Genomic DNA, 24,275 nt, shown 5'->3' on the forward strand with positions numbered 1-24,275 from the left:
ATTTACATCACCAGAGCTGTGTCGGTCAGGGGCATGAATGCTGACTAAACTCCCAGTGTAGCCACAGCTATGCCAACAGAAGAGTACTTCTGTGAGCACATGTAATGTTCCTACACTGGCAGAAAAACTCCTGTTGGTGTAGGTTGTGTCTACACTAAGGGGCTATGTCAACATTGCTATGCCAGCATAAGCTTTGTAGGGTAGACGCAGCCTGAGTGGGTAGTGTTATGGCTTTAAAGTTTGAGTCCTTGCCCAGCTGTCACTAACTCTGGATTGGCTTCCCAAATGACTGCTTCAATGTCAGATGGGTAAGTGTTGTAGTGGCATGGAAAGCTAGTTATATATGGTCTGAACAGGAAGAGAGAGGGCAATGCCTGCAAGGGCTTTTCTTTGCAAAAAGTTTTACATGCTAAGGGCCAAGTCGTGCTCAGTTACATTATTGTAAGTCTCTGTGGAGTAGTTCTGGGTTTACTCTGGCATAACTGAGAGCAAATTTGGCCCTACGATGTAAAAAGGTTTTGCTTTAACTTTAAAACCCTTACCATGAAGCGATGTTTTGGTTTTACAAAGCTTTTCAAAAGGCTGTTTGTTCTCATTCATTATTATTCAACAACATTAACTCAGTTTTATAGGCCAAATCCATGCCTGTTGTAACTCCTGAAATCAATGGCTTTACACAGGAGTTACACTAATTCTGATTATTTAAAATGGTAATTACCTGCTATGTTTTCTTGTTCACAGCCAGTTGTCCTAACACACATCAAACTCAGTGAAGTTTTCAAAGCAGAAGGACTTCAGGACTGGACACACATGACAACATACAGTACTCTTCAGAAAATACTATTTCCCGGACAGACTCTATTAGCTTCACTAAAATAGACCCAACCTTTCCATTCATAGAGCTGTTCACATCCTCAGAAAGGAACAGCTCATCTCACTTGTTTAATAAGATTTGTGCACATGCCAAGAGATATTTGCCATCCATTTACCTGTGCAACCATACTGAAGTCAATGGGTTGTAAAGGTGTAAGTGAAGGTAGAATTTTACCCTTATAGACCTGTTCTTGCTCCTGTTAAAGCCAATGACAAGACTCCCACTAGCTTCAGTGGATACAGAATTATATCCTAGCTTTGGAGAGGAAAACAGGTGTTAAAAGGAAACAGCTATAGGAGACAGACAGTGAATTCCAATGGGCACCTTGCACTGTGTGGAAATGATCAAGGAGGATGCCATATGTAAAGAAAGTAGTGAATGGAACAGAGGCTAATGTAGTCTGTGAGACACACTTTCCTTCAGCAGAGAATGAAACAACACTGGATTTGGATGTGATGGGAGAGTGAATGAGGTGGGTGGGATGGAGTGTGGGAGCTCACCTCAAAGGCAGGAGGGGTGTACGACTAAAGCTGTTGGTACGGGAACTGAGAGAGGCCACTAGATCAGAAACCAAAGGAGCCAGATTGTAAAAAGCCCTGAGGAAGCAAACTGTAAGCAGGAGAAAAAAGAGAAACGAGAACATGATGGAGTTGAAATAGGAAAAAGGTTGCATGGGAGAGGTTTCTACTAGTCAGCTTGGATAGTCAGTGCAGTCATCATCTTACTCGTTATGTAACAAGCTACAACAAACCAGGGATCCATCAATCTCTGCCTTGGTCTTTGTCTCTGCTGCCATTTGTTTGTATCTTTTTTCACACATCCCTCCTCCATATTATCTGTCCAAATAACAACGGCATCTTAGTTCTCTCAAGTGATCTCTGGCTTTGTATGACGTTGGTACTAGTGGCTCCCAAACTGGAAGAAGCTAGGTTAGCCATTTTACCTATAATTTGGAGTGGAACTGAGTTTTCACCTTTCCATCTAGCTAGATTTTCTGATGGAAAAGAAAACATTTACATCTGTGTTCTGAAATGGTAGAACCCAAATGATCAGTATGGTTTCATTGCCTCTGTTCCCTATCTGAAGACGAGGCACAGGAGACTGACCGAAGTTTTTAGAAGATTTAGTGCTGCTACATGTGAGTGTCTTCAGTCAGCATGTTACCTGGATAGTAATCTGATCTGAGATGGTCAATGTCTTTGACCTATGGACATAGGAAATCTAGAGAAGGAACCTTTGTCCTGTTACAGCAAAACTTTTCCACGTCCATATCCCAGAGACGGAGCCAGGTCACAGCTGTTAGAGAGAGGGAGCTGAGTTTTGAAAAGGAGGTGTACCTGTCACTAGGGCTATGTGCAGCTGTGAAATTAGAGTTGGTTCCTTTAGTTGCTCTATCCCCATATTAAATAGTAGTTTCTTTATAGCACACTGTAACAGCCACCATCTGCAAGGGTCCAAATTCAGAGATCACTCCCCTGCTTTAACCCTGTGGCTCTCAGTGGGTCTGTGGCTTGTGCCATTCACACTAGCGTTTTATTACTTGATAGACAACAACTTTTGTATTCCAGATATAGTCCAGCTTCAAGTGTGATGTGAGCGTACAGACAAGAATGAGTCAACCTGTGGAACTTTCCCTTCCTCGACCAGTATACCCCTCGCCTTGAGCCAATGATCTGTAAGTGCTTCCCACCAATGCTCCACTTTGCACTGCTGTTGGGTATCACCTACCTGCCATGCCTCAAGCTGCTGTGAGAGGTTCAGTTTCTGTTGAATAGCATCCAGCAGCTGACTGTTCAGAGACATCATGTCGATCTTGCACTTGGCTAGTTCCATTTCCACTGCATTCTTCCTGGGGGACGGGGAAAGAGAGACATGGACGCCCTCAGAGCACAATTCAATTTTATCTAGATCAATTCCTGCAGGTCTTCAAAACCACCTCACCAGTGTTCACTGATTTCCATTCACCAAAATCAGGATATGGAACCTGACATCAGATCTGCCAAAGGACTCTGATGTTTAGTGAGTGACTAGCTCGAGCTTCTACTGGGACAATGAAAAGGAGATGTATCCTGCCATCAGGTGAGCAGAGCCCTTATCATATGGAGAATACTCCTCCGTAGAGGGGGAATGGAAAGCAGGACATACTCTGATAAATTGTTGTGTAGGTTTCCGGTATTAAGACTCTGGCCCAAACAGTTTACACTTGTAAGTCTTTATTCAACCATTTCCTGTGCCTCTTATGCCCAAGAAATAATATAAACTGGTAGGGAATATCCTGGCTGCTAATTTTAGATCCAAGTTTGTTTTGACATTTGTATTAACCATATCTGATTCATCCGTTACCCTGCAATAACAACTTTCCCCTGCTTTTCGGCAGAAGAGTGGTCTGGGAATTAGTTTTTATGTTATAGGCAGAGCTGGTAGCACCACCTACGCTTAACGATGCTCAACACCTCTCATTAAAACACTGTTCTCAGTTGTTTGTAACTTTGCTAAATTAACTGTTCAGGCTGAAATTTCCATGCTGGGTGTCTGCCTGAGGCTGAATTGTTTTGGAAAGTTTCAGCAAAAATGGCTTGAGATAGGAGGGAAATAATAATCTTGCAACTTCTCCCCTGAGATGGTCCAATACCTCCAGCCTTTGGAGCAGGGTTTTGAAGTTTGGCAGGGGATGTCACCCTGGTGCTGGGGATGTGCCTTTTGCTGGTTTTTATATGTTTGTGCATGCACAAACACTCTCACCTAAAGCACCATCCCACCTACCCATTGTCTGCAATCAGTCACAGTCACTGTACACCCTCTCTCCAGTAATAGCACACACTCCCAATTCCACACACCATAAATATTAATGGTTCATCCCATGTGAACTGCTAGGGTCACTTGAACAGCAAAAAATCTGCAGATCTCCAGTGAAAGGCCCCAGGTCTGAGTGTTTCAGAAAAATATGCTTCTATTGTAAAACAGTCCATCACTACTAGATATTAACAGTGGAATTTATGCATCCCACGAGTGGCACAGTTGCCATAGAGACGACAGAACTGGCAACCCATACTGCTATTAAATGTCAAAGCAAGCCTTTTGCACCAAACATCAGTAGCAGGGATATTCCCTACTTCTGCCAACAGATGGAGCGGTTACAATGGCATTCTGAAGGGATTTGGTACCCTTTGGGACACTGTAAAGAACACTTGACAGATCATGTAATTAAAAAAAAAAAATTAAGCCATTGTGTATGCTTGCTTATCTGCCCTCCCTCCTCATAGACATGCATGATTTGAAGTGCTCTGCTCCTCTTGCCAGCCCAGCAAGGGTTAGGCATTGCTGTAAGGAAGTGGGCTGCATTGTGTTCTGTCCTGTCTCACTTCACTGGTGATCAGAGAGTCTCCTCTGATCTAGAGTAAGCAGAATACAAGTGCTTTTGCCATTCTCCCCCTTCCTCCAGAGCCTGGTGTCCTGAACTTCATGTTCCTCCCTCAGGCTGCCTAAAACTGAACAGGCAAAGATGGGGAGGGAAAGGGAAGACAGGGGAGGTAAAAAAAAATAATGAAAAAACGTGGCATAAAGACTGGATCAAAGTCATGGGAGGGGAAGGACAGAGGGATGCAGTAACAGGGCTGCACAGAGAAAGTAAAGCAGGAGAAAGAGAGAACAGAGGGAAGGTGGAGCACAGAGGCTAAGGGCAGAAGAACAGGATAGAGGAGAAGCATAATTGAAGGACCAGAGGATTGCAATAACAGAGATTCACAGAGGCATAAGAGCAAAATGGAAGAGGGGGGCTGGAAGAGCTATGGAACAAGTTAGAGAAGGTGCAGTAGCAGAGATACACAGAGGAACTGGAAGGGAGGCTGGAAGTGCAAAATAAAATAGGAGGAGGAGGAAAGGACCAGTTCCAATATTTGTATTCCCTTCCCAAATGGGGCAACAGCCATCCCTTGGCTTGATGAAAAGATCTGCCCCCCAAATTTGCTAAAAATAGAATTTATGGAGTTTCTTTTTAATGAGAGCAGAACTGCTGGTTCCAGGAACTTCCTGGGATCAGGACTCGTGTCATAGGCACTTAGCAGGACTCCTCAGCACTCAGAAGTGGGAAGATCTACCACTTTACTGGCAGCAGCCTTGCAACAAAGCTGCCCACAAAGTGCCTGCTTTGAACAAACTGATGGGTAAATTCTGAGACCACAACCCAAACCCATCTCTGTTTTTCAATAGAATTCTAGTTACTTGGCAATGGCCTCATCTCGATCTCTGATGGCCTTCAGAAGCTGTTCATTTGTCTCCTTATCTTCAGCTGACCCTCGGAGCCTGTCCCTTTCTTCTTTCAGGACAGTCATCTCCACACTCAGCAGCGTCACCTGTCAGGAACAGGAAGAGCACTGTCAATCATTTCTCCTCTCAGGGTAATAATTAGTACTGGTGGAAGGTGCCTGACTGGCAACCTTGAAGAGAGAAGTCCTCTAATCACAGAGCACTTAGGATGAGCAGTGACAGGCTACCACTGGACATGTGCCTCAGTTCTGATCTGAATGAACCACCTCATAAGGGTGAGAGTTTCCAGTCTCCGGGCCCATCAAACCTTGGTCTTTACAGGGGCTGCCAACAATGGTGATAACTGAAGTGGTGGCTCCTACCTGCAAGGCCTAAGATTTGCCAACTCACTTGACATGGGCTATCAAATAGCCATCAGATGGCAATGACGCCACTCCATTACATTTAATGATCACCATGGATAATGTTAAAGGCCATTTTAAATGCTCCACTGCAGCCCCTATGATCCACCATAAAGGAGATGGGTTGTGATCCCACTCTCAGCTACATTACAGGCACTGAAGGTTCACTGTCAAAATGTTACTTCCTCACCAAGAGACTCCGCTATCGATCCAATGTCCTTTCAGCCTGCACTCTGCTCTCTGGTCTTTCCTTGACATCACTTGACATACATTTTCAAGTGCCCCCTCCCCCACTGCAGTAAGTTTAAAAAAATAATAATTAAAACCCCTCATTTTCCTGACTGTCTTTTCTTTAGAAGTAGTGAGCAGTTAAAAACAAACCTATACAAGAGTGATGTGAAAATGGCCACTCAGCTCTAAGGAAGGTGTTACTGGCACTCATCAGAATTTTAATTAGACTTCATAGTACATGTAAAATATTTAATAATCTGAGAATCTATTTGCCATTTATCATAGAATCTCTGGGTTGGAAGGGACCTCAGGAGACCATCTAGTCCACCCCCCTGCTCAAAACAGGACAAATCTCCAGACAGATTTTTGCCCCAGATCCCTAAGTGGCTGCCCTCAAGGACTGAGCTCTCAACCCTAGGTTTAACAGGCCAATGCTCAAACCACTGAGCTATACCTTCCCCTATCCCAGTTCAAAGTGAAATAAAAGCATATGAAATCATGAGAGACTCGCTCTATCACAGCTCTGCAAATCTCCATAGGCATTTGGTGTCTTGGTCTGCTGTATGGAGGAATTCCATTACCAATGTACTGCACTACCACTTTGGAAATCTTTCTGAGATGCAACAAACTACCCTTCTCTAAACCTCATTGGTGGTGGGAAGACAGCTAAGAAGTTATCCATCACAAGGATACTTACTTTTCTACTGTCACTGGATCTGCCATTGATCTGCTTCTGGGCATGGACAGACTGTGGGAGATGAATGTACACAGAGAAACTGCTTTTGAAGATGGAGTTCTGATGCCAGGTTAAAATACAGTACTGGCGGGCAAGTCTTTCTGGGAGGTTGAAGGAGATGGTAATATATGTTCACTAGGCTGAAGTCCTACACAGTGTTGGACTCTCCGTGTCCAAGTAAAAAATACAGAACCATAGAAATGTATGGTTAAAAAATAAAACAAATAATTGGAGATATACCTATCTCCTAGAACTGGAAAGGACCTTGAAAGGTCATGAAGTCCAGCCCCCTGCCTTCACTAGCAGGACCAAGTACTGATTTTTGCCCTAGATACCTAAGTGGCCCCCTCAAGGGCTGAACTCACAATTCTGGGTTTAACAGGCCCATGCTCAAACCACTGAGCTATCCCTCCTAGAAAAGACCCTCAAGAGGCCATCTAGTCCACCCCATACGCTGTGGTAGACTGAAATAAACTTAGACCATCGCTGACAGATGTTTTTCTGACCTGTTTTCAAAAACATCCAGAAATGGGGATTTCCAAAACCTCCCATGGATGACTATTCCAGCGCTTAACTACTCTTCTAGTTAGAATTTTTTCCTAATATCTAACCTACATCTCCCTGGCTGCGGATTAAACTGATTACTTCTTGTTCTACCTATCATTTTTGCTACTCTCCTGTGGACTCTCCTCCATTTTATCCACATCTTTCTTAAAGTGTGGCACTCAGAACTGTGTGGCACCCACAACTGGATACAGTACTCTAGCTGAGGCCTCACCAATGCTAAGGAGAGTATGACAATTACCTCCCAGCTTTGAGAGGTGAGGTAGTGGGTTGTAATGGAATTAACTGTAAGAAGCTACCCAATACTTTATCTGAAGTATTGCTGAGAGCACCTCTTTCTCCCTAGGAAAGGCTCTGGCTTTAACTTGAATCTTCGCCGTGTTGGCATATTCCTAAGAACGAAAGAGCTGTTCCCTGTGAGATTGACGCACAAGCACTAGGGAACCCTTCAAAGACATTTCTGTGTATTAATCATTCATACAGCTCCTCATTTGTGTTTGTTCAACTGGCCCTGATTGGGGAAGCCACCACACTTATTCCTAGGAAGGGGAGGGGTATACAGTTCCAATACCTTCCTCCAAGTGGCAGTGGTCAGAAGGTCTAATGAGCTGTAAGACATTGCATTAATTGTTTTCCCCTCCCCCACAACCCCTGAGGAGTAGAACACAGTTCAGAGCAGGTGGCTGAGGAGCCCGTACTATTTCATCCATCTGAAGCACATGAGCTTCCAAGCAGAGGTTTGAACAGTCTTTCAGCATGGGACAGTCTATAAGAATTGATTGGTTTCTTTGCTCACAGATTGCACTGCATGACAAGCCCTGTAAATATGCCAGTTATACATACGCAGAGCTGTGTTAGAAGGCACTGGCCTGTAATGATATCTGTAGCTGTGGATGTACAGAGGAGTGTACAGGATAAAATACACCATTTGGTGGGAGTAGAATGGAGCAGGCATTTTCCTGCCCGACAATTTTTCTTTAGCATTAAACAAGATTTTCTGATTGTTTCTCCCGTGTGTAAAAGCAGCAAAGAATCCTGTGGCACCTTATAGACTAACAGACGTATTGGAGCATGAGCTTTCATGGGTGAATACTCACTTTGTCGGATGCATGCATTCACCTACGAACGCTCATGCTCCAATACATCTGTTAGTCTATAAGGTGCCACAGGACTTTGCTGCTTTTACAGATCCAGACTAACACGGCTACCCCTCTGATACTTCTCCCATGTGGTTGCTTACCCCGTGAAAACTGTGGTTCTTTGAGTAGTCAGTGCAGATCCGCTCTAGATGTGCATGGGCCTGATCAGTGAGGGAGTGGATTTATTTTTGAATAGCAGTGTTCACTGGGCAGCATATTCACTCTGTGCTGCCTCATGCTCCCATATCGGGGCACAAAGTGTGGGGTGGCTGTGACGCCTCTGTTCCTGTGTTGCTGAGGACTCTGAAAAGCAGTGACAGAGGATGGGTTGCAGGATCTGCACTGACAACAACAGCATCCTGAAGAACCACAGTTACTACAGAATGGTGACTTAGTCTTTCTTCTTCGAGGCTGTTGGTGTGGATCCCACTGTAGGTGACTGGCCACAAGTACCCTCCCTGAATGGTGGGAGTGAAGGGTTTCAGCTGTATCAGTCAAACAGTGCTTGAACTACTGCTCTCCTGAATTTGGCATCCAACCAGGCTGCCTTATCAAGTGCATGAACTTAGTGGGTTGCTCTGTGTAGCCTTATAGATTGCAGAGATCACCATGTTCCTGAAGCAGGTGGAAGATGCCAGCTGTACTCTGGAGAAGTGTGCTTTGATATCTGGAGGGAGATGCTTGCCAGCCATTTGCTAGCAGGTGGATCCTGTGTGATGAGATAGCTTAGCCTTTTGATATGCTGAATATGGCCTGAAAGCCTTGCTTCTGGTGAGGTAATAGAACAAAGCACCTCAGACGTCTAAGTAGGCGCTTCCTTTCTCCTGGCACTGAGCATGGCTTTGGGAAGAAGGCTAGTCAAGCAATCCATTGGTTTAGGTGGAATTCTGAGACGACCATAGGGATGAACTTGAGATATAGTATCAGTACCACCTTGTCTCTAAGGAAGGGTGTGTACGGCAGTCTGGCCATAAGGGCTCGGAGTTCATTAACTATCTGTGCTGAGATAATAGCCACACGAAAGATGATGATAAGGTGGCGTACAAAGCACTCTGAGAGTGATTCAAAAGGGGGGGATCCAAGCTTTAGAAGGAGGCATTGAGGTCCCAGATGGGAGTTGAGTCTTTGACTGAAAGGCAAGCCCTGTAAGGGAGGCCTTTGAGGAATTTTGATACTGTAGGGCATGCAAAGACCAGCTATGAATGTACTGGAATGTGACAAGCTGATAGTGCAGCAAGGTGAACCTTGAGAGAGTTGAATCCTAACTCTGCACAATTATGCAGGGGATCAAGTCATGCCAAGACTATGTGCCTTGCATCTGCAGGTGGTTCAGGTTAGTGCCCCAGCTTGTCCTTAAAGCATCCATAATAAGCATTATCAGGAGGGAAAGGACAGAAAATGGCACCCCTTTTCTTATGTTCACTAGGTCTAGCCACCAAGTGAACTCTTGCATGACCTGAGGCACTGAATAGCTTTCTGAGATGTCTGGACAGGAAGTATACAGATGTCAGCCACAACTGTAAGGGCTATAGGTGAAGTCTGGCAAGTGGCATATGCATGGACGCTGACATGTAGTCTAAAAGTCTCAGACCGTATGCACGGTCTGAGGTAGGCTCTTGCCAATCTGGAGTCAATTAAAGCTCCTCTGAACTCATCTGCAGTGGCATGAGAAACGAGGTATTCCACGACTTAGAAATCTCAGTTGGAATGTGCCTCAGCCAGTCATCCAGGTATGGGTGGACATGGATTCCTACCTCCTTAAATTCTCTCCCACCACTGCTAGGCATTTGGTTAATATTCTTGGTGGTGTGGAGAGTCCAAAGGGGAGAACCTTGCATTTTTAATGGTTGGGCCCCACTGTGAATGTTAGGTACTTCCACAAAGCCATACATCTGACTCACAAGAAGTATGCATCCTACAAGTTGAGAGCCATGAACCAGTCTTAAGCACAGAACGACAGAATGATGGAGGCATGCTGAACCAAAGACAACATGTATTTGTTGAATTTCCTGAGATTTAGGATAGGCCAAGACTCTTTCTTTTTCAGAATGAGGAAATACTGAAAGTCGAAGCCTCTTGCCTTAAGATCTGATGGAACCTGCTTCATCTAGGAGCCATAGAAGAAAGAGGTCACTTCTGTTAGTAGTTGCCTGTTGTGAGAAAGATCCCTGAAGATCAAGGCAGAGGGCAAAGAGTGTAACTCAGTGGGGTGGCTATGGAACCAGTGTCTTGATCTCCCAAGTCTCGGCAATCCTCACAAAGAACTCCTGAAATGTTTGAGTCATCCTTTGCAGGTGCCGTTGCCATTGGATACCACTTCATCTAGCAGCAAAGAGTGGAGACCATTTAGTGGTGAGATGAGGCACTGACATTACTCAGACCCTGGAACTGGCTCCTCCCAGTATTCAAGCATCAGTGGTTTGGCCGGGGATGCTGCTGGGGAGAGCGATCTTTCCCTTTTCCTCAGTTCTGGAAGGCTTTGAAGAAGTGTTTAGGTTGAGCTGAAAATTAGTGGGTTGGATACTTGCTGGGTTCTGTCTTGCTGCCATGGTCAGTAAGAGGGAACCAAGACAGGGTTGCAGCCATCCCATCTTTATGCTCTTGGATGAGGCAGCACAGGATGCATACATGGCTCCTGCTATTCCAGTTCCAATCTCACATAGGCATGAGGCACATGCACACCTACAGAGGGATCCACACTGAGACATACTTGAAGAACACTGGGTTGGCAAAAATTGACTCATACAGGGCTCTGATAGGTGTTGCCAATAGGTCTTCTCAGGATATGACTAGATGACCTCTTCCAAGTAAGCAGAGCGCCCTGTGGGAATGTGCTACAATCCTGTCTTATAAAGCAACATGCATTTCAAGGGGAGTTGTGGGGGCAAAAGATATATCTAACTTCAAGACTAAGCTTGATAAGTTTATGGAGGGGATGGTATGATGGGATAGCCTAATTTTGGCAATTAATTCATCTTTGTTTATTAGCAGGTAAATATGCCCAATGGTCTGTGATGGGATGTTAGATGGGGTGGGATCTGAGTTACTACAGAGAATTCTTTCCTGGGTGCAGGCTGGTGAGTCTTGCCCACATGCTCAGGGTTTAACTGATCACGATATTTGGGGTTGGGAAGAAATTTTCCACCAGGGCAGATTGGCAGAGGCCCTGGAGGTTTTCACCTTCCTCTGCAGTGTGGGGCACACACCGGTCACTTGCTGGAGGATTCTCTGCACCTTGAGGTCTTTAAACCACGATTTGAGGGCTTCAATAACTCAGACATAGGTTAGGGGTTTGTTACAGGAGTGGGTGGGTGAGATTCTGTGGCCTGCATGGTGCAGAAAGTCAGACTAGATGATCATAATGGTCCCTTCTGACCTTAACGTCTATGAGTCTGAGTCTATGAGAAGGTCCAGCGAATCTGTATGGATTGCTCACCTGGCTGTGAAGTCTCTGCAGCTCCTCCAGGCTTTGCCTCAGCTTCCCTCTTTCTCCCTCCATTAACTCCCTCAGGGCTCTTGAGTCCTCACTTGTTTGCCTGATCTGTTCTTCTAAGGCATCATCATCACTTCTCCGAGAACTCTGGCAGCAAGAGAGAAACATCTTGCTCAGCGTTCATGTGTAAGTTACAGTTTGCATTAGTTTTGTACTGATTTGGGGACAGCTCTAAGAAAGTAAGAGGAAAGTGGGAATGTCACTCTGCAAGATCTCTGATGTTACAGTACATGTTCACATACATTTATACGGTGTCCAGAGAGCTCACAACACAGCCAGTCACAAATACATCAACTAAGACGAACACACACACAGCTCCTAAACCTGGGTAGAGAGAACACACGCAGGTTACTTACCTTAGCAGAAAGATATACAGACACGCTTCCCACTCTGTAATCCTCTACCCTCATCTCTGACTACAACCTAGCTCTGATATTTACCTGTTCATACACTTATTCCTAATCAGGTTTCCATGTTTAGGCCTTTTATATGTTATCTCCATTCTCCCTTGAACAAATACAATCTTGTATTCTTGCTCAACCTTTTATTCTTCAATCCCAACTCCTACAGGCATTGAAACTGGTTGGGTCATGGTTTCCATTCATATCTGAGGTTTGCAGGTACACATAGCCTGCTGTCTTATTTCTGGATGTGCCACTCCAGAATGGAGCTGCCTTCAGGTTGGCTGTTTCCTTGTGGAGAACATACAAGTCTTGAGGATGAAGCAAATGGAGGGCCAAGATGTGATTTTTGAGTCTTTGTGAAAGGCTACACATTTCCCCACTACTTTACTCTGTCATGGAGGTTGTCCCAGTTCCCCAAAGAGAGGATCTGCAGGTCTCCTCCAGCATGATTTAATTCAATCACCTATTAAGTTTCTGAGCTCTGCTGCTATCCTCAGTACTCCAAGGCAAACAGTAGGTACTATGTTGCTGCAGAAGATTCTCTCTCCCATGCATAGGGGCCACCTCTGGCGGCTTATCCCAGGAGTGGTTGTGTCTATATTCTATAGGGACCCCAATTCTCATGATAACTCTTACCTTGCTTTTCACTCTCACTGATCTCTTTATATCATTAAAGTCTCCCAACCCTGTTTTAAACTGCAATCAGAAATGATGATGAAAGAACCAAAATAGCACGAGAAAGTTTGCAATATTTTCAAGCTGGCTGAAACTAAAACTAACTAGAACTCTTGCAAGAAACCCTTATCTCATGAGTTCTCCAGAGTGATTTCCAAACTGGAGAGATTTGCATGAGTATCTGAACAGAACCTTGATATTTTTTGAGGTCATAAGCTTAAATCCCTTGGGTTGGCATGTCTAAATACTGGCCTACTTGTGATATGTGAGATTGCTGGAAATGGGTTGTGCACTCTGATGTCTCATCTTCAAGGCCACAAATTCTGAAATCCCATAGAATTAAAGATCTAAAATAACCCAACCAAACCAGACTCTTACTTGCCTAGCACCAACACTGACACCAAAAATCCTTCTCTGTGTCCAGCTACCTACCGGGGAGTCTGAGCCATCTAGAACACTTTGTATCAGCCTCTTCAACTCATTGAGACCGGCACGTAGACTGCCAGCGGGGACATCTTTGGCTGATGAGGTTTCTGAAGACTCATCCATGGAGGAGTCTGTGGAGACTGCAGAGTCTGCGCTGTCATTTCCTCTGAGATGAGAGCAGAGATATCTGACTTGGCAATAGGCCTCCCAGAGCTGCAGTCTCAGCTGGAAGAAGACAGCATTATATTAGACCATGGCTTCAGGGACCCATGAGATTCTATTGCCTGTAGACTTCCAGGATGTGACCATGCCCTGTTAGCTAGAAAAGTCCTTTGATGCACCCTATCCTAGATATAATATTAATGAAAAACAACAAGTACTTATCTAGTGCTTTTCATCTAGAGGTCTCAAAATATCATTACCTGTATTGCATATATAGGGAAACTGACACAGAGAGTTTACTTGGTTTGTCTAATGATATATGGTGAGTCAGCATAGGAAATTGAGAGAGAACCCAGATTTCCTGATTTACAGCCCAGTGCCATGTCCACTGGATCACACCGTCTCCTTGAACAGCCAGGACTTGTGCGGCCCTTGCACTTTTCATCTGTGTGCACGCGCACATGGATTTTAAGTGTACTTTACAATATTGTCTCCTTAGACTAACCTCACACTGGGTGAGGCAACTCCCATCTTTTCATGTATTTATACTTGCTCCTGTATTTTCCACACCATGCATCTGATGAAGTGGGTTCTAGCCCAAGAAAGCTTATGCCCAAATAAATTTGTTAGTCTCCAAGGTGCCACAAGGTCTCCTCGTTGTTTTTGCTGATACAGACTAACACAGCTACCACTCTGAAACCTTAACAATATGTGTCAGCAGTGCAGCCCTTTCTCTCTCTCCTAATTGGTGTGGTTTTGTACCCCTAGGTAAGTTCACACCAGCATGTGCACATGTATTAATGCAGTGCTATATCAGATTTAAAAGAAGTGTTGGATGATTACAGTGTGGTTTTCAATAGGCTGTGACTGGATTTCTTAACTGATATCAATAGCAGCTTTGTGGAATGTGTGGTGTGATTCATTGCCATTTGCACTAGTCTGCCATGCTTTCTAGCTACTAGCCATGAACATGTTTACACACGTGTGTTCATATGGTGCACGTTTACAAAGTTTCATATGCTTCCCCAGTGTGCAAGGATGATCATACCTGCTCTCTCTCTTGTTCCAGTTCTTCTGCCTCCATGCTCTGCTCAATCTCAGATAGCAGGGATGTGCTGGTTGTGTTGAAGCTCTGTAGACTTCTCTCCTCGCTAAGCTCTTCTACCTTTCCCTGGAGCTGCCAACAGGACAGCCGCACCTCCTGGAGCTCCAGCTGACTTTGATGCAGCTTCCAAAGGAAATCAAAGGAAAAAAACAAAACTAGTGAATATGACTGAGGAATAGACAAATCTTTCAGCTCATGAAGGACCTTTGTGGGAGCCCTAAAAAAAAAGAGGGTTTCCACGCATGTGGGAGGAATGGTCTTTGCTGGCTTGTCTAATTTCTAAAGCTTAACAGTCTAAGACATTATTACCAAAACTTTACTCTGAGCTAAAACTAGACATGGACTGGAATCTAAAATATGCTGAAGACTCAAAATCACTAGGTTAGTTACGGCTAAGATGTATTATGAAGAATTCAAGAAGGAGCTAAGGAAAAATTAGGTAATTAGACAACAGAGCAACAAGTGAATTAAAAAAAAATCACACAACCATTTGTGTTTCAAAGAGATGTAGTTAAACCCTGATCATTCAAACCCCAGTTAACCAAGATTCACATATCCATTAGATCTAAAATTCACAGAGAAACATTTCACTAATTTGAAACTCCAGTTATCTGAATATTTCAGATATCTCTCAAGGCATTTAAATCAGGGCATATCTGTAGTGAGAGGTACACAATTGAATAAACAATTATTTACAAAAATATATGTGACAGTATACTTGTAAGTGATGTAAACGGAAAGTAACACAAATATATTAGGTTTCTTGTTACACTGCTGGTACAAAGTCAAAGCAGTAAACTCTAGTATTTGGTGCAATCACTTTCTACACAAATAACAGGCAGACAGAAATTCAGTGGATACAAGTGCATGGGAGATAATGTACATTAAAGGGAACAGTTTAATCCATCTGTTTACACTGGCAGGTTCTGAATTAGTGACAGCCTCTGAGGAAAAAGATCTAGGCATCATTGTGGATGGCTTAGTGTACAGCAGTGTTCAAAAAAGCTAAGATGCTAATCTGTACTAAGTACGTGATAGAGAGAAGTATGAAAAAAAATACTATGACACAACGATGGTAAATCCTCACCTTGAATACTGCATTTTGCAATGTTTCCCTCATCTTAAGAAAGACAGCAAAGGTCCAATGGAAGGCAACAAAATTAGCTGAAGGCATGCTGTGGTGGGGGCGGGGTCCAGATGTGGCGAGATGAACAAAGACTGGGAGTATGTAGTTTGGAAAGGAGAAGAGTTCTGATAGATACTATTTTTATAAATACTGTATACTACAAAAAAAAGCAGTTGGGAATTCCTATTTAACACTCTCCCATTACATGAGAACTAGAGGGCACTTGCTGAAATTAAAAAGTGGAAAAATGAATGAAGGAAATATTTTAATGCAATGTATAATTAGCCCATGAAACTTACTTGGGCAAATTGAGGCACATAGCTTAGTAAATTTCAAAATCTGATTAGACTTTTATCTATGAATAAATTATATTAATTAGAATGAAATTATAGAGGCTGGTGAAGTGGATAGCTCAGGATGTTAGTAATGGCAGAAAGAGTCTTTCACTTCTAGGTCACCAGTTCAAATCCACACCAGACTGGTAGCAGAGTACTGAGCAGCACTCAGATTGTAATGATTTTCATCTACATAAAATGAATTGGTGGATCTCAGTCCAGCTCCTGGTGGACAGGTGTCCAAATCAAAAACCCACTATCACAGCTCACATTAACTAGCCCTCAAAATGGCAGTCTCACAGCAGAGAGGTCAAGGACTGAATGGGTCAGTGGAGCCTGAACTCCTGGGATGGAGTTCCTCCACGCCTGGATTGAGGAACAGTGTAGGGCAGAGTGAGAAACTTTGTTTCCAGGACTGTTGACCCTGAGTTCAGGAAGAAATTCTTCCCCTCATCTACTATGGTAGAGCAGGATTCTAGTTAGGTGCATTATAGGGGATTTTGCACCTCCTGCTGAAGGAGCAGCCAAGGTCAGACAGAAAATACCAGGCTAGATGGACTATCAGTCTGTTTGTGTAGCAGTTCCTATATTCTTATATTCCACAGACTGGCAGAGAAAATGGGGAGCTAATTGCCAAAGAATAAAATAGCCGATATAGTCACAAACCTGCAGTGGGTAGGGTGAGTTGAGAAAAGAAACCATAAAATATCACTCACCACCCAGAAATAGGCCTTATAACACTGACATAGAAACCTGTTCAACATCATTGCAGGAGTAATATTTACTAAGGGGGGATAGATAGCTCAGTGGTTTGAGCATTGGCCTGCTAAATCCAGCGTTATGAGTTCAATCCTTGAGGGGGGCAATTTGGGGATTGGCCCAGCTTTGAGCAGGGGGTTGAACTAGATGACCTCCTAAGGTCCCTTCCAACCCTGATATTCTATGAAAAGCAGCTGAGAACTCCATAGGTATGGTTTGTGAACCTTTTGAATAGTGACAGATCTGAGGCTGCCTACCATGCTCTGGACCTCTGCCAAAAATAACCATAAAAGGACCTTATTGGAGTTAGTCCCAGTAAGAAATCAGCAGAAATGCAACCAGGTTCCTCAACCTCCATCGAAGTACCTGTTTTCCTTGATTAAATGTTCTCACTCCTTGTTCTAATAGTTCATTTTCTCTTCCTTCATGCTCCTCTGTGAGAGTTCCCATTCTCTGCAAGCCATATCTAGGCGCTACCCACTCTGTTGTTCCTCTGTGATCATGAGTCATTTTATTCTTCCCTTTGGTCTCCTATCTCCAAATTCCCATTCTCTTAACTGTAGGTCCAATCCCAGATCCCCTCCTTTATCCCTTCTTAGCTTTCAGAGTTCCATTTTCTCTTTCATTTGAGCCTCTCTCTCCACCTCCTGTTCTCCTCACCTGCAGATCCTTATCATTGCTTTGTCTTTCCAGGACCAGCACTCGCTCCTGCAGTTCCTCCACGGTTCCCTGAAGCAGATCATTTTCTTCCATCATGGCACTAAGGCGACACTCCAGCTCCCGCTTCCTATCGGTAAGCATCTTAATCTGAAAGGGAAAGAGAGCTCGAGCTGGGCTCCAGGCTTTGGAAGAAAAAAATTCTTTCACAATGTGGTAAGAGAAAAGCAGCAGGAACCAGAGTACGTCTGTGTCTGCACCTGTATGAGAGAGACTGTGCCTCTTTATGCAACTCAGAGCTTAGGAAGAGGCTGAAAGAAAATGCCTCCCACCAGAAAACTCTGTGGAGCAGAGTGGGAGTGCAGCTCCTGAGACGCTGGAATGTGCGTTGCCAGGCAAACGTAGAGGGAGGGAAGGGGAGAAAACACTGTGTACCTTGGAATTTCCTAAGAACTACAGTAAAGCATGACCCTGCCCTACCCACCCTCCTAAGGATTCACCCAGACCATAAAATCTGCAAGAATGTGAAAAGCTAGTTACTCTGCCCAGCTTTATTATGACTCTGTTCCTGGTGTGAGCAAATGTTGGAGTTCCCAGAAAGGGAACCCCCCTGCGTTTCTACAGGGCCACTTACTGGAATCCCGAGGAGCGGTAAGGTGTTTGCTATGCCCTCTGTGGGTGATAGGGAGGATAGCATTGTGATCATACACCTTGTTCTTTGCTGTATGCTTGGTTTGATGATTTCTCAACACAATATAATTTTATGCTTTAAAAAACAGCCTGATGGTTTTGTGCAACAATTACTGATATCTTCCCAACAATTACTTGTTTTAAAATAGATTCAAGCCTTTCAATTGTCCAGTGCCGCAAGTGCAGGTGATGAGGGACAATGTGCCAAGTCCATTCACTTAGCAAGAAGCTGTATATAGAATGATTCAGCACTAATAACGGCCACTGTTTGTTTAACCAGAAAAGAGAATAAATTTTCCTATCTAGCTATCTATCCAGGTTCTTCTACAGTACCTACCACCATGATACCTGAGTGCTGGGGGTATGTTTTGTACGCTGTCCAACGCCATCAGCTGTTCTTCAGCTATGCTCACAGACCTTTGATGCTCCCGGTACTTCCTGGTCAGTTCCTACACTATCTCAGATGGCTTGGTCCAGCAACTCATGTTCCCTAGGCCTATCTGATACCCACTCTCGTAGCTGCTCCCCAGTAGTGTCCCAGGTCCTTCCAGGCCTCTCCGATAGCTTGGGAAATATGTGCAAAGGTCTCTTCAAATCTCCTTTGCAGCTCCTTGATTAACCTTCTGGTTCTCTCCAGGTTGCCCTCCCACCTATTCTGGATGCACTCCTAGCCCCCATTAACACATGCCCTAGATGCCTTAAACTGTCTCAGATATTGGTCTAGCCATTCTGTGGTTGCCTTCTAGACTCTCCTCTAATCCCCCCTGACTTACTGTTCTCTAGGTCTTCTCCAGTACACTCATGTTAGTTGCTAACTGTTCTCCAGGCTGTCTCTGATATTCTTCCATCTGGCTGCCTTTCAGGCCCAATGTTTATGGTTATGTATGTAGTGTACAGATGGTCCCTGGACATAGATTAACTAGACAATCAGCTGTCCTGGAGAAAGGAGGAATACTGTATTCGTCCAGGGGAGTCAAGTGTTTGGAAAGATGAAGGAATATTATGTCAATTTTATATATCTGCATTTCTCTATTTATAGAACACCTCCTATACATATGAGGACATTATTCTTCTATGAGTAATGATTGCTGAGAAGTCTCTTCCCCTGCAAGCATGACTTCAATGTAAGGGAGAGAAGGGATGCAACAGACAAACACAGAACAAACAGAAAGACTGCATTTTACATTAGTACTTGTTATAAAACTCAGTAATGAACACCCTGTGAATAACTGTAAAACAAAACAAAACCCACAACTGTCCTGCAGGCCTTGGGCCAAGGCAAGGGGGTGAGGGGAAAAAATGGGCTGAAAGTGCAAGACAGGAAGGACCTTAACAGGTGGGGCATGCACAGTGATGGTAACAGACATGCATTCAAAACTCAATCAAAGCATCTGTACTTACTTCAAGGATTTGCTGCTCCACACCAAGGGGAAGAGGACAGGAAGGGAAAAGGAAAAAAAGGGGGAGGGGAAGGGAAGAGAAGCAGAAATTTAGGAAAAAACTCTACTAATCAGGTAAAAAGTAGTAGGAATGTACAATAGGGTTTTTTCCCACTCCTCCAGGTCCTTCATACTCAAATCTCCCATCCTCCCCAGATCACAGAAGGAAGAGGAAACAAATAACATACTGGCCAAGATATCCAGAGCTAAAATAAGTATAAAGGACGGCCTCATGTTTCCACACACATCTCAAATGCAGGAGAGGATTTCTGCTTTCTTCTCAGCCATTCAGAATAGCTCCCCCCTCAGAAGTGGAGTGTGTGTTTGGATGTGGCCCACTGGAACATACCCACATTTTGTCTCTAAAAGCTCCCCCTCGCTGTCTCCTCTGCTTTACATCTTCTTGACAGGATTATCTTTTAGACAGGGGCTAAAACAAACTGAAACAGGATGGGGCGCTCTCACTGCACCAGTCAGGAAGGAGAAGCTGTGGTTTCCAGATGACTGTATTTACCCCTGCCTTTAGAACATTATCCATACTCGGAGTTGAATAGCAGGGAATGTCTTCCATTGAGCTTTGAGAGCAGTGCTTCTTTCATGACAGTAGCTGTGCCTGTATGACAGTTACCACCTTAAAGAGGGTAAACTTAATGGCCTGTATGTGACTAACACACTTTTGTACATGCAGTGGTGTTGTAGCTGTGTCAGTCCCAGGATATTAGAGAGACAAGGTGGGTGAGGTAATATCTTCTATTGGACCCACTTCTGTTGGTGAGCGAGACATGCTTTTGAGCTTACCCAGAACTCTTCTTCAGGTGACCTGAACATACCCACATTTTGGCTCCTCAGAGAGCCACCTCACTGTCTCCCCTGCTTTCCATTTTCCTGATAGCATTAAGTGACCTGAAGAAGAGCTCTGCGTCAGCTCAAAAGCGTGTGTGTCTCACCCACAGAAGTTGGTCCAATAAAAGGTATTACTTCACCCACCCTGTCACACTTGGGTACAGTAACTCAGGCTATTCTCAAAACAGGGGACAACTCTGCTCCTTATATACAGTAGTCCTGTTGGTGTGAAGGAGAAGCATCAGTTAAGAGAGAAATACAGGTGGCCAACTAAATTAATTAGCTCCTTCTGCCCTCTAGCTAGCATCCCTTTTTCTTGCTGGCACAAACTATCACCATTAGGAATTTGGTTTTATTTACCCAGTTCAGAGGGGTTCCTTACATAAGATTAAAATATCACCGAATACCTCGAGAGATGTATCAAACCTTCAACCACCATGATCAGGCCACTCACCTCAGCCTGGAGACTTTCGAGTCGTACTATATGTTGACTGGTTGATGAGTTCTTTTCCCGGAAATCCTCTCGAAGGGTATGGACCTGCATTGAGAGTTGTCTCTCCACCTCTGACGCCTGCAAATAGGAGGCCACACACAATTACCTCGAAATGAGAAACAGGGGCAGGGACAAATCTGGAAACTTATCAGCTTCTCCCACCCAAGGTGGACTTTATGAATATGAAGGGAAACCCCTAAACTGATGTTATTTCCCAACAAAGTCTGGAATCACTAAAAATTCAGAAGAGGGAAGGCACACTGTGAGCTGGCTAACCCCCCCAGACAAAGCTGCTGAAGACACTTGAGTTGCATAGGGTTATAAATCAGTGCAGAAGTCATCCCATCCAGCCTCCTAGAACCACTGCAATTTAGCAAGCATCTCAAGGACGGGGACAACCAAAGAACACAGCCCACAGCTTTCCTCCATTTCACTTTGCACTACTCCTACTGCATCCAGAGGCTTGTGCTGAGCCTAAGCATTAGTAGACCAAATTTACCTCATTTGCATCTATTTATATTTGGCACGAGGAGAGGAATAGCTTGACAGTGAGGGTAGCCAGAAGTTGACCTCTCTGGGTTAATCATGTCATTTCATTATAAGATTTAAAGTGATCTCCGGCACCCCACTCTAAGCCCCGGGCCATCTCTCTATTGGTATGGTTCTAATAATCTTTGCCTTAGGTCTATGGCCTGATAAAGGGGGAGATGCTCCAGGTGCATCTCTGAATGGGGTTTGTTATGCTCTTCCCTTTGGTTTTTTCAGCAAAGATGGCTCCCAGGTTGGTATGATGAGGCTTGAGAATAGTTCCAGAACATTCGACTAGCCATTTCTCAGAGACTACTGCAGAGCTTTAGCTGTAGTAATAGCCACAGAACAGTCCTACTGCCACTCAGAAATTCAGAACGATTCCTGCACTTGCATAGCCTACTAAAATCACAGACAAGGAAACAGAGCAAAGCCACTCTTTCCAGGTTGGGAAAAAATGGTAGTTTAATTGGTTATCTCAGGATTTCCTGCCTCCCTGTATGTCAAACCTAATTCAAAAAAGCCACTCTCTGACCCCTATTAATAAGAACCATAGCACCCAAAGCTCATGCCTACATCTGTCAATAAAAAAGGCTCTGTTGTAGGCTACTAACTGATTTTTAGCTTCCATCCTATCCTGTGCCAATATATTGTGTTTCTCCACCCACCCTATCCCAGAACAATTTCCACCAGGACTCATGCATCCGAGGAAGTGGGTTTTAGCCCACGAAAGCTTATGCCCAAATAAATTTGTTAGTCTCTAAGGTGCCACAAGTACACCTCATTCTTTTTGCTGATAGAGACTACACAACTACCACTCTGAAAACTGTCACCAGGACTTTGTGATTCTTTTAGCTTTGTGGTAAGCTTAGAAGTGGAAAAGAAAAGCATATCCAATTTGACTATCTGCTCAGTGGTAAATTATGTCCTCTACCACTATTCCTTTGAAAATATAAAAGGTTAAGGCAGAGTAGGCTATTTATCTGCTGAGGCCTCAAGCTGGCTGATACGCTTAATTGGGCTGAATCATCAGTGCAACACAATCCAACACTTACACAACGAAAACACAGACTGATACATGCCACGTTGGTTTTTTGGGGGGGTTAATATGATTACTATATTAACACAGCTCACAAGATTGAAACATAGTTTTAAATCACCTGCTGAGAATTTTTTATTTTTTTACTAGTTTGTGATAAGGGAGAACACAAACCCACTGTTGTCATGGGGGCATGTCTACACTAGTAAAAACAGGTGTATTTGTACAATGTGATAGCTAACACAAAAAATCTTAATGTAGACATGGCAAGTTGTAGTTTTAGCTCAATTCACATGGCTGAAGTCATCTCACGGAGGTGAGTAAAATAACACCTTCCTTAGCCACATAAAGTGTGGGAAACATAGTCACCCACCAATAGCCTAGTGGAGATAAAAAGGAAGTGACCACGTCACGTTTCTTTATTTCTCTCCTCAACAGCATAGAGAGAAATGGTTCCAATCTAGAGTCACCCTTAGCTAATAAAATAATTTATTTTTACATTCCCAAATTTTCCAGCATTCACAGATCCAAGAAGGTCACTTCTCAGCTGGTCGCTGTGTATGGAGATCCATTTGTCACTGTTGAATTTTTGTGCCAGCTTGGTTCTGGAGGTTATTAATCCTGCTGCAAAATTTATTCCTCCAGATATGGATTGAAAAGGACTGAATTTTCCTCCTTCATTTAAATTATTTTATAGAAAAAAATCTCAATAGAATCAAATGCTCTAAAGGTTACAGAGCAACACAAGTTTCAGTTAATAAATATTTAGGTTTTCTGATTCTACTTATTGTTTATTTTGATTTATAAAGTCCCAAAATTGCTCAGCTCATGTTCTGCCTAACATTTAACAGTATCTGATTTTAATAGGTCCATTTACTTTTAGCGTTCTCAAAGATCTTGTCTTTGCTCTACCTTTTTCTTCAGAGGTGGATTAAGGTTTCCTGGGTCCCTGGGCCAGAGTAAGTGGGGGCCCTCCCCCCGCCCCTTCTGCCTGCAGCTTCACACCTGTTCCACCCCTTCCGCCTGCAGTCCTGCCCACATCCCCACCCCTTTCTGTCCCTTCGCTTGGGGCAGAGCCCGCCTCTATTCCAACCAGGGTCCCCCGCCCACTGCAGACCTTTTGCTCCTTTCTGCCCACCCTGCCACTGGGGCCCCAAGACCAGAGATGCTCTGTCCCCGTGCCGTGGCCCTGGGATGCGCAGTGGAGAGTGAGAGCTCCCCCAGTCCCAGGGCTGCAGCAGGGGTCCAGGTGCTGGAGTTTTTCCCTAAAAATAAGTCCTATACAGAAAGCTAACAAGACTGTAAGAAGCCAGCATCTCTACCTAATGTACTTTTATAAGGAAGACAATATAAATTTAATTAAGACTATTCAAGACAAATGTTAGTTTACTAAATCATATATAATAGGAGAGACAGCTCTTAACTAATGGCAAAATGAAAAAAATTAGGAAACTGATTGAGTTACTCATTTACTAATTTGCCAATAGCTGAGCTCAAGAGCTCTCCTTTCCCCTGTCACTGCTCCTGGATCATTAACATTTACAGTGCAGCAGTTTCATGCATTGCCTCCATGACTTTAAGGTACCTGCAATATCTACAATTTTTAAAGGGGACGGTGGAGGAACCATGAATGTGGGTCTTTGAAAGGTAAGTAGAAAAGGAAATTATTAAATATTTTGTTTTAAAATATATTTCCCAATAATAATACAATTTTTATATATATCCAGTTATTGATTTGGGAGCTTAGATTTTTACCAATGCTTTCAATTCATGTCAAGTTTTATTCAGGTCCACTCTGAACAGTGACTCTAAGAGCAATATCATGGAGTTCCTTGTTTATAGCCTCTCAATAACTCTTGTGCTCATTTTATAAGTGAAATGAAGCCTTTC

General features: G+C 43.8%; 1 protein-coding gene across 2 annotated transcripts in view; it reads right to left on the reverse strand.

Annotated features, from left to right (window-relative positions):
- Positions 1-24,275, reverse strand: part of BICDL1 (BICD family like cargo adaptor 1) — an 86,108-nt gene that overhangs the window by 8,355 nt on the left and 53,478 nt on the right. Inside the window, exons 3-10 of one of the 2 annotated variants that reach the window (XM_030583265.1) lie at positions 20,780-20,896; positions 19,445-19,456; positions 17,357-17,503; positions 14,420-14,599; positions 13,216-13,434; positions 11,648-11,791; positions 5,096-5,226; positions 2,603-2,723 (exon numbers count right to left, since the gene is read on the reverse strand). In XM_030583265.1, coding sequence (XP_030439125.1) covers positions 2,603-2,723; positions 5,096-5,226; positions 11,648-11,791; positions 13,216-13,434; positions 14,420-14,599; positions 17,357-17,503; positions 19,445-19,456; positions 20,780-20,896 — 1,071 coding nt within the window. The remainder of the gene's footprint in view (positions 1-2,602; positions 2,724-5,095; positions 5,227-11,647; positions 11,792-13,215; positions 13,435-14,419; positions 14,600-17,356; positions 17,504-19,444; positions 19,457-20,779; positions 20,897-24,275) is intronic. The other variant, XM_030583266.1, reaches the window with a different exon arrangement.

This window comes from Gopherus evgoodei, chromosome 13 (genome assembly GCF_007399415.2).
Source record: "Gopherus evgoodei ecotype Sinaloan lineage chromosome 13, rGopEvg1_v1.p, whole genome shotgun sequence".
In the NCBI taxonomy this organism is placed as follows: domain Eukaryota; kingdom Metazoa; phylum Chordata; order Testudines; family Testudinidae; genus Gopherus; species Gopherus evgoodei.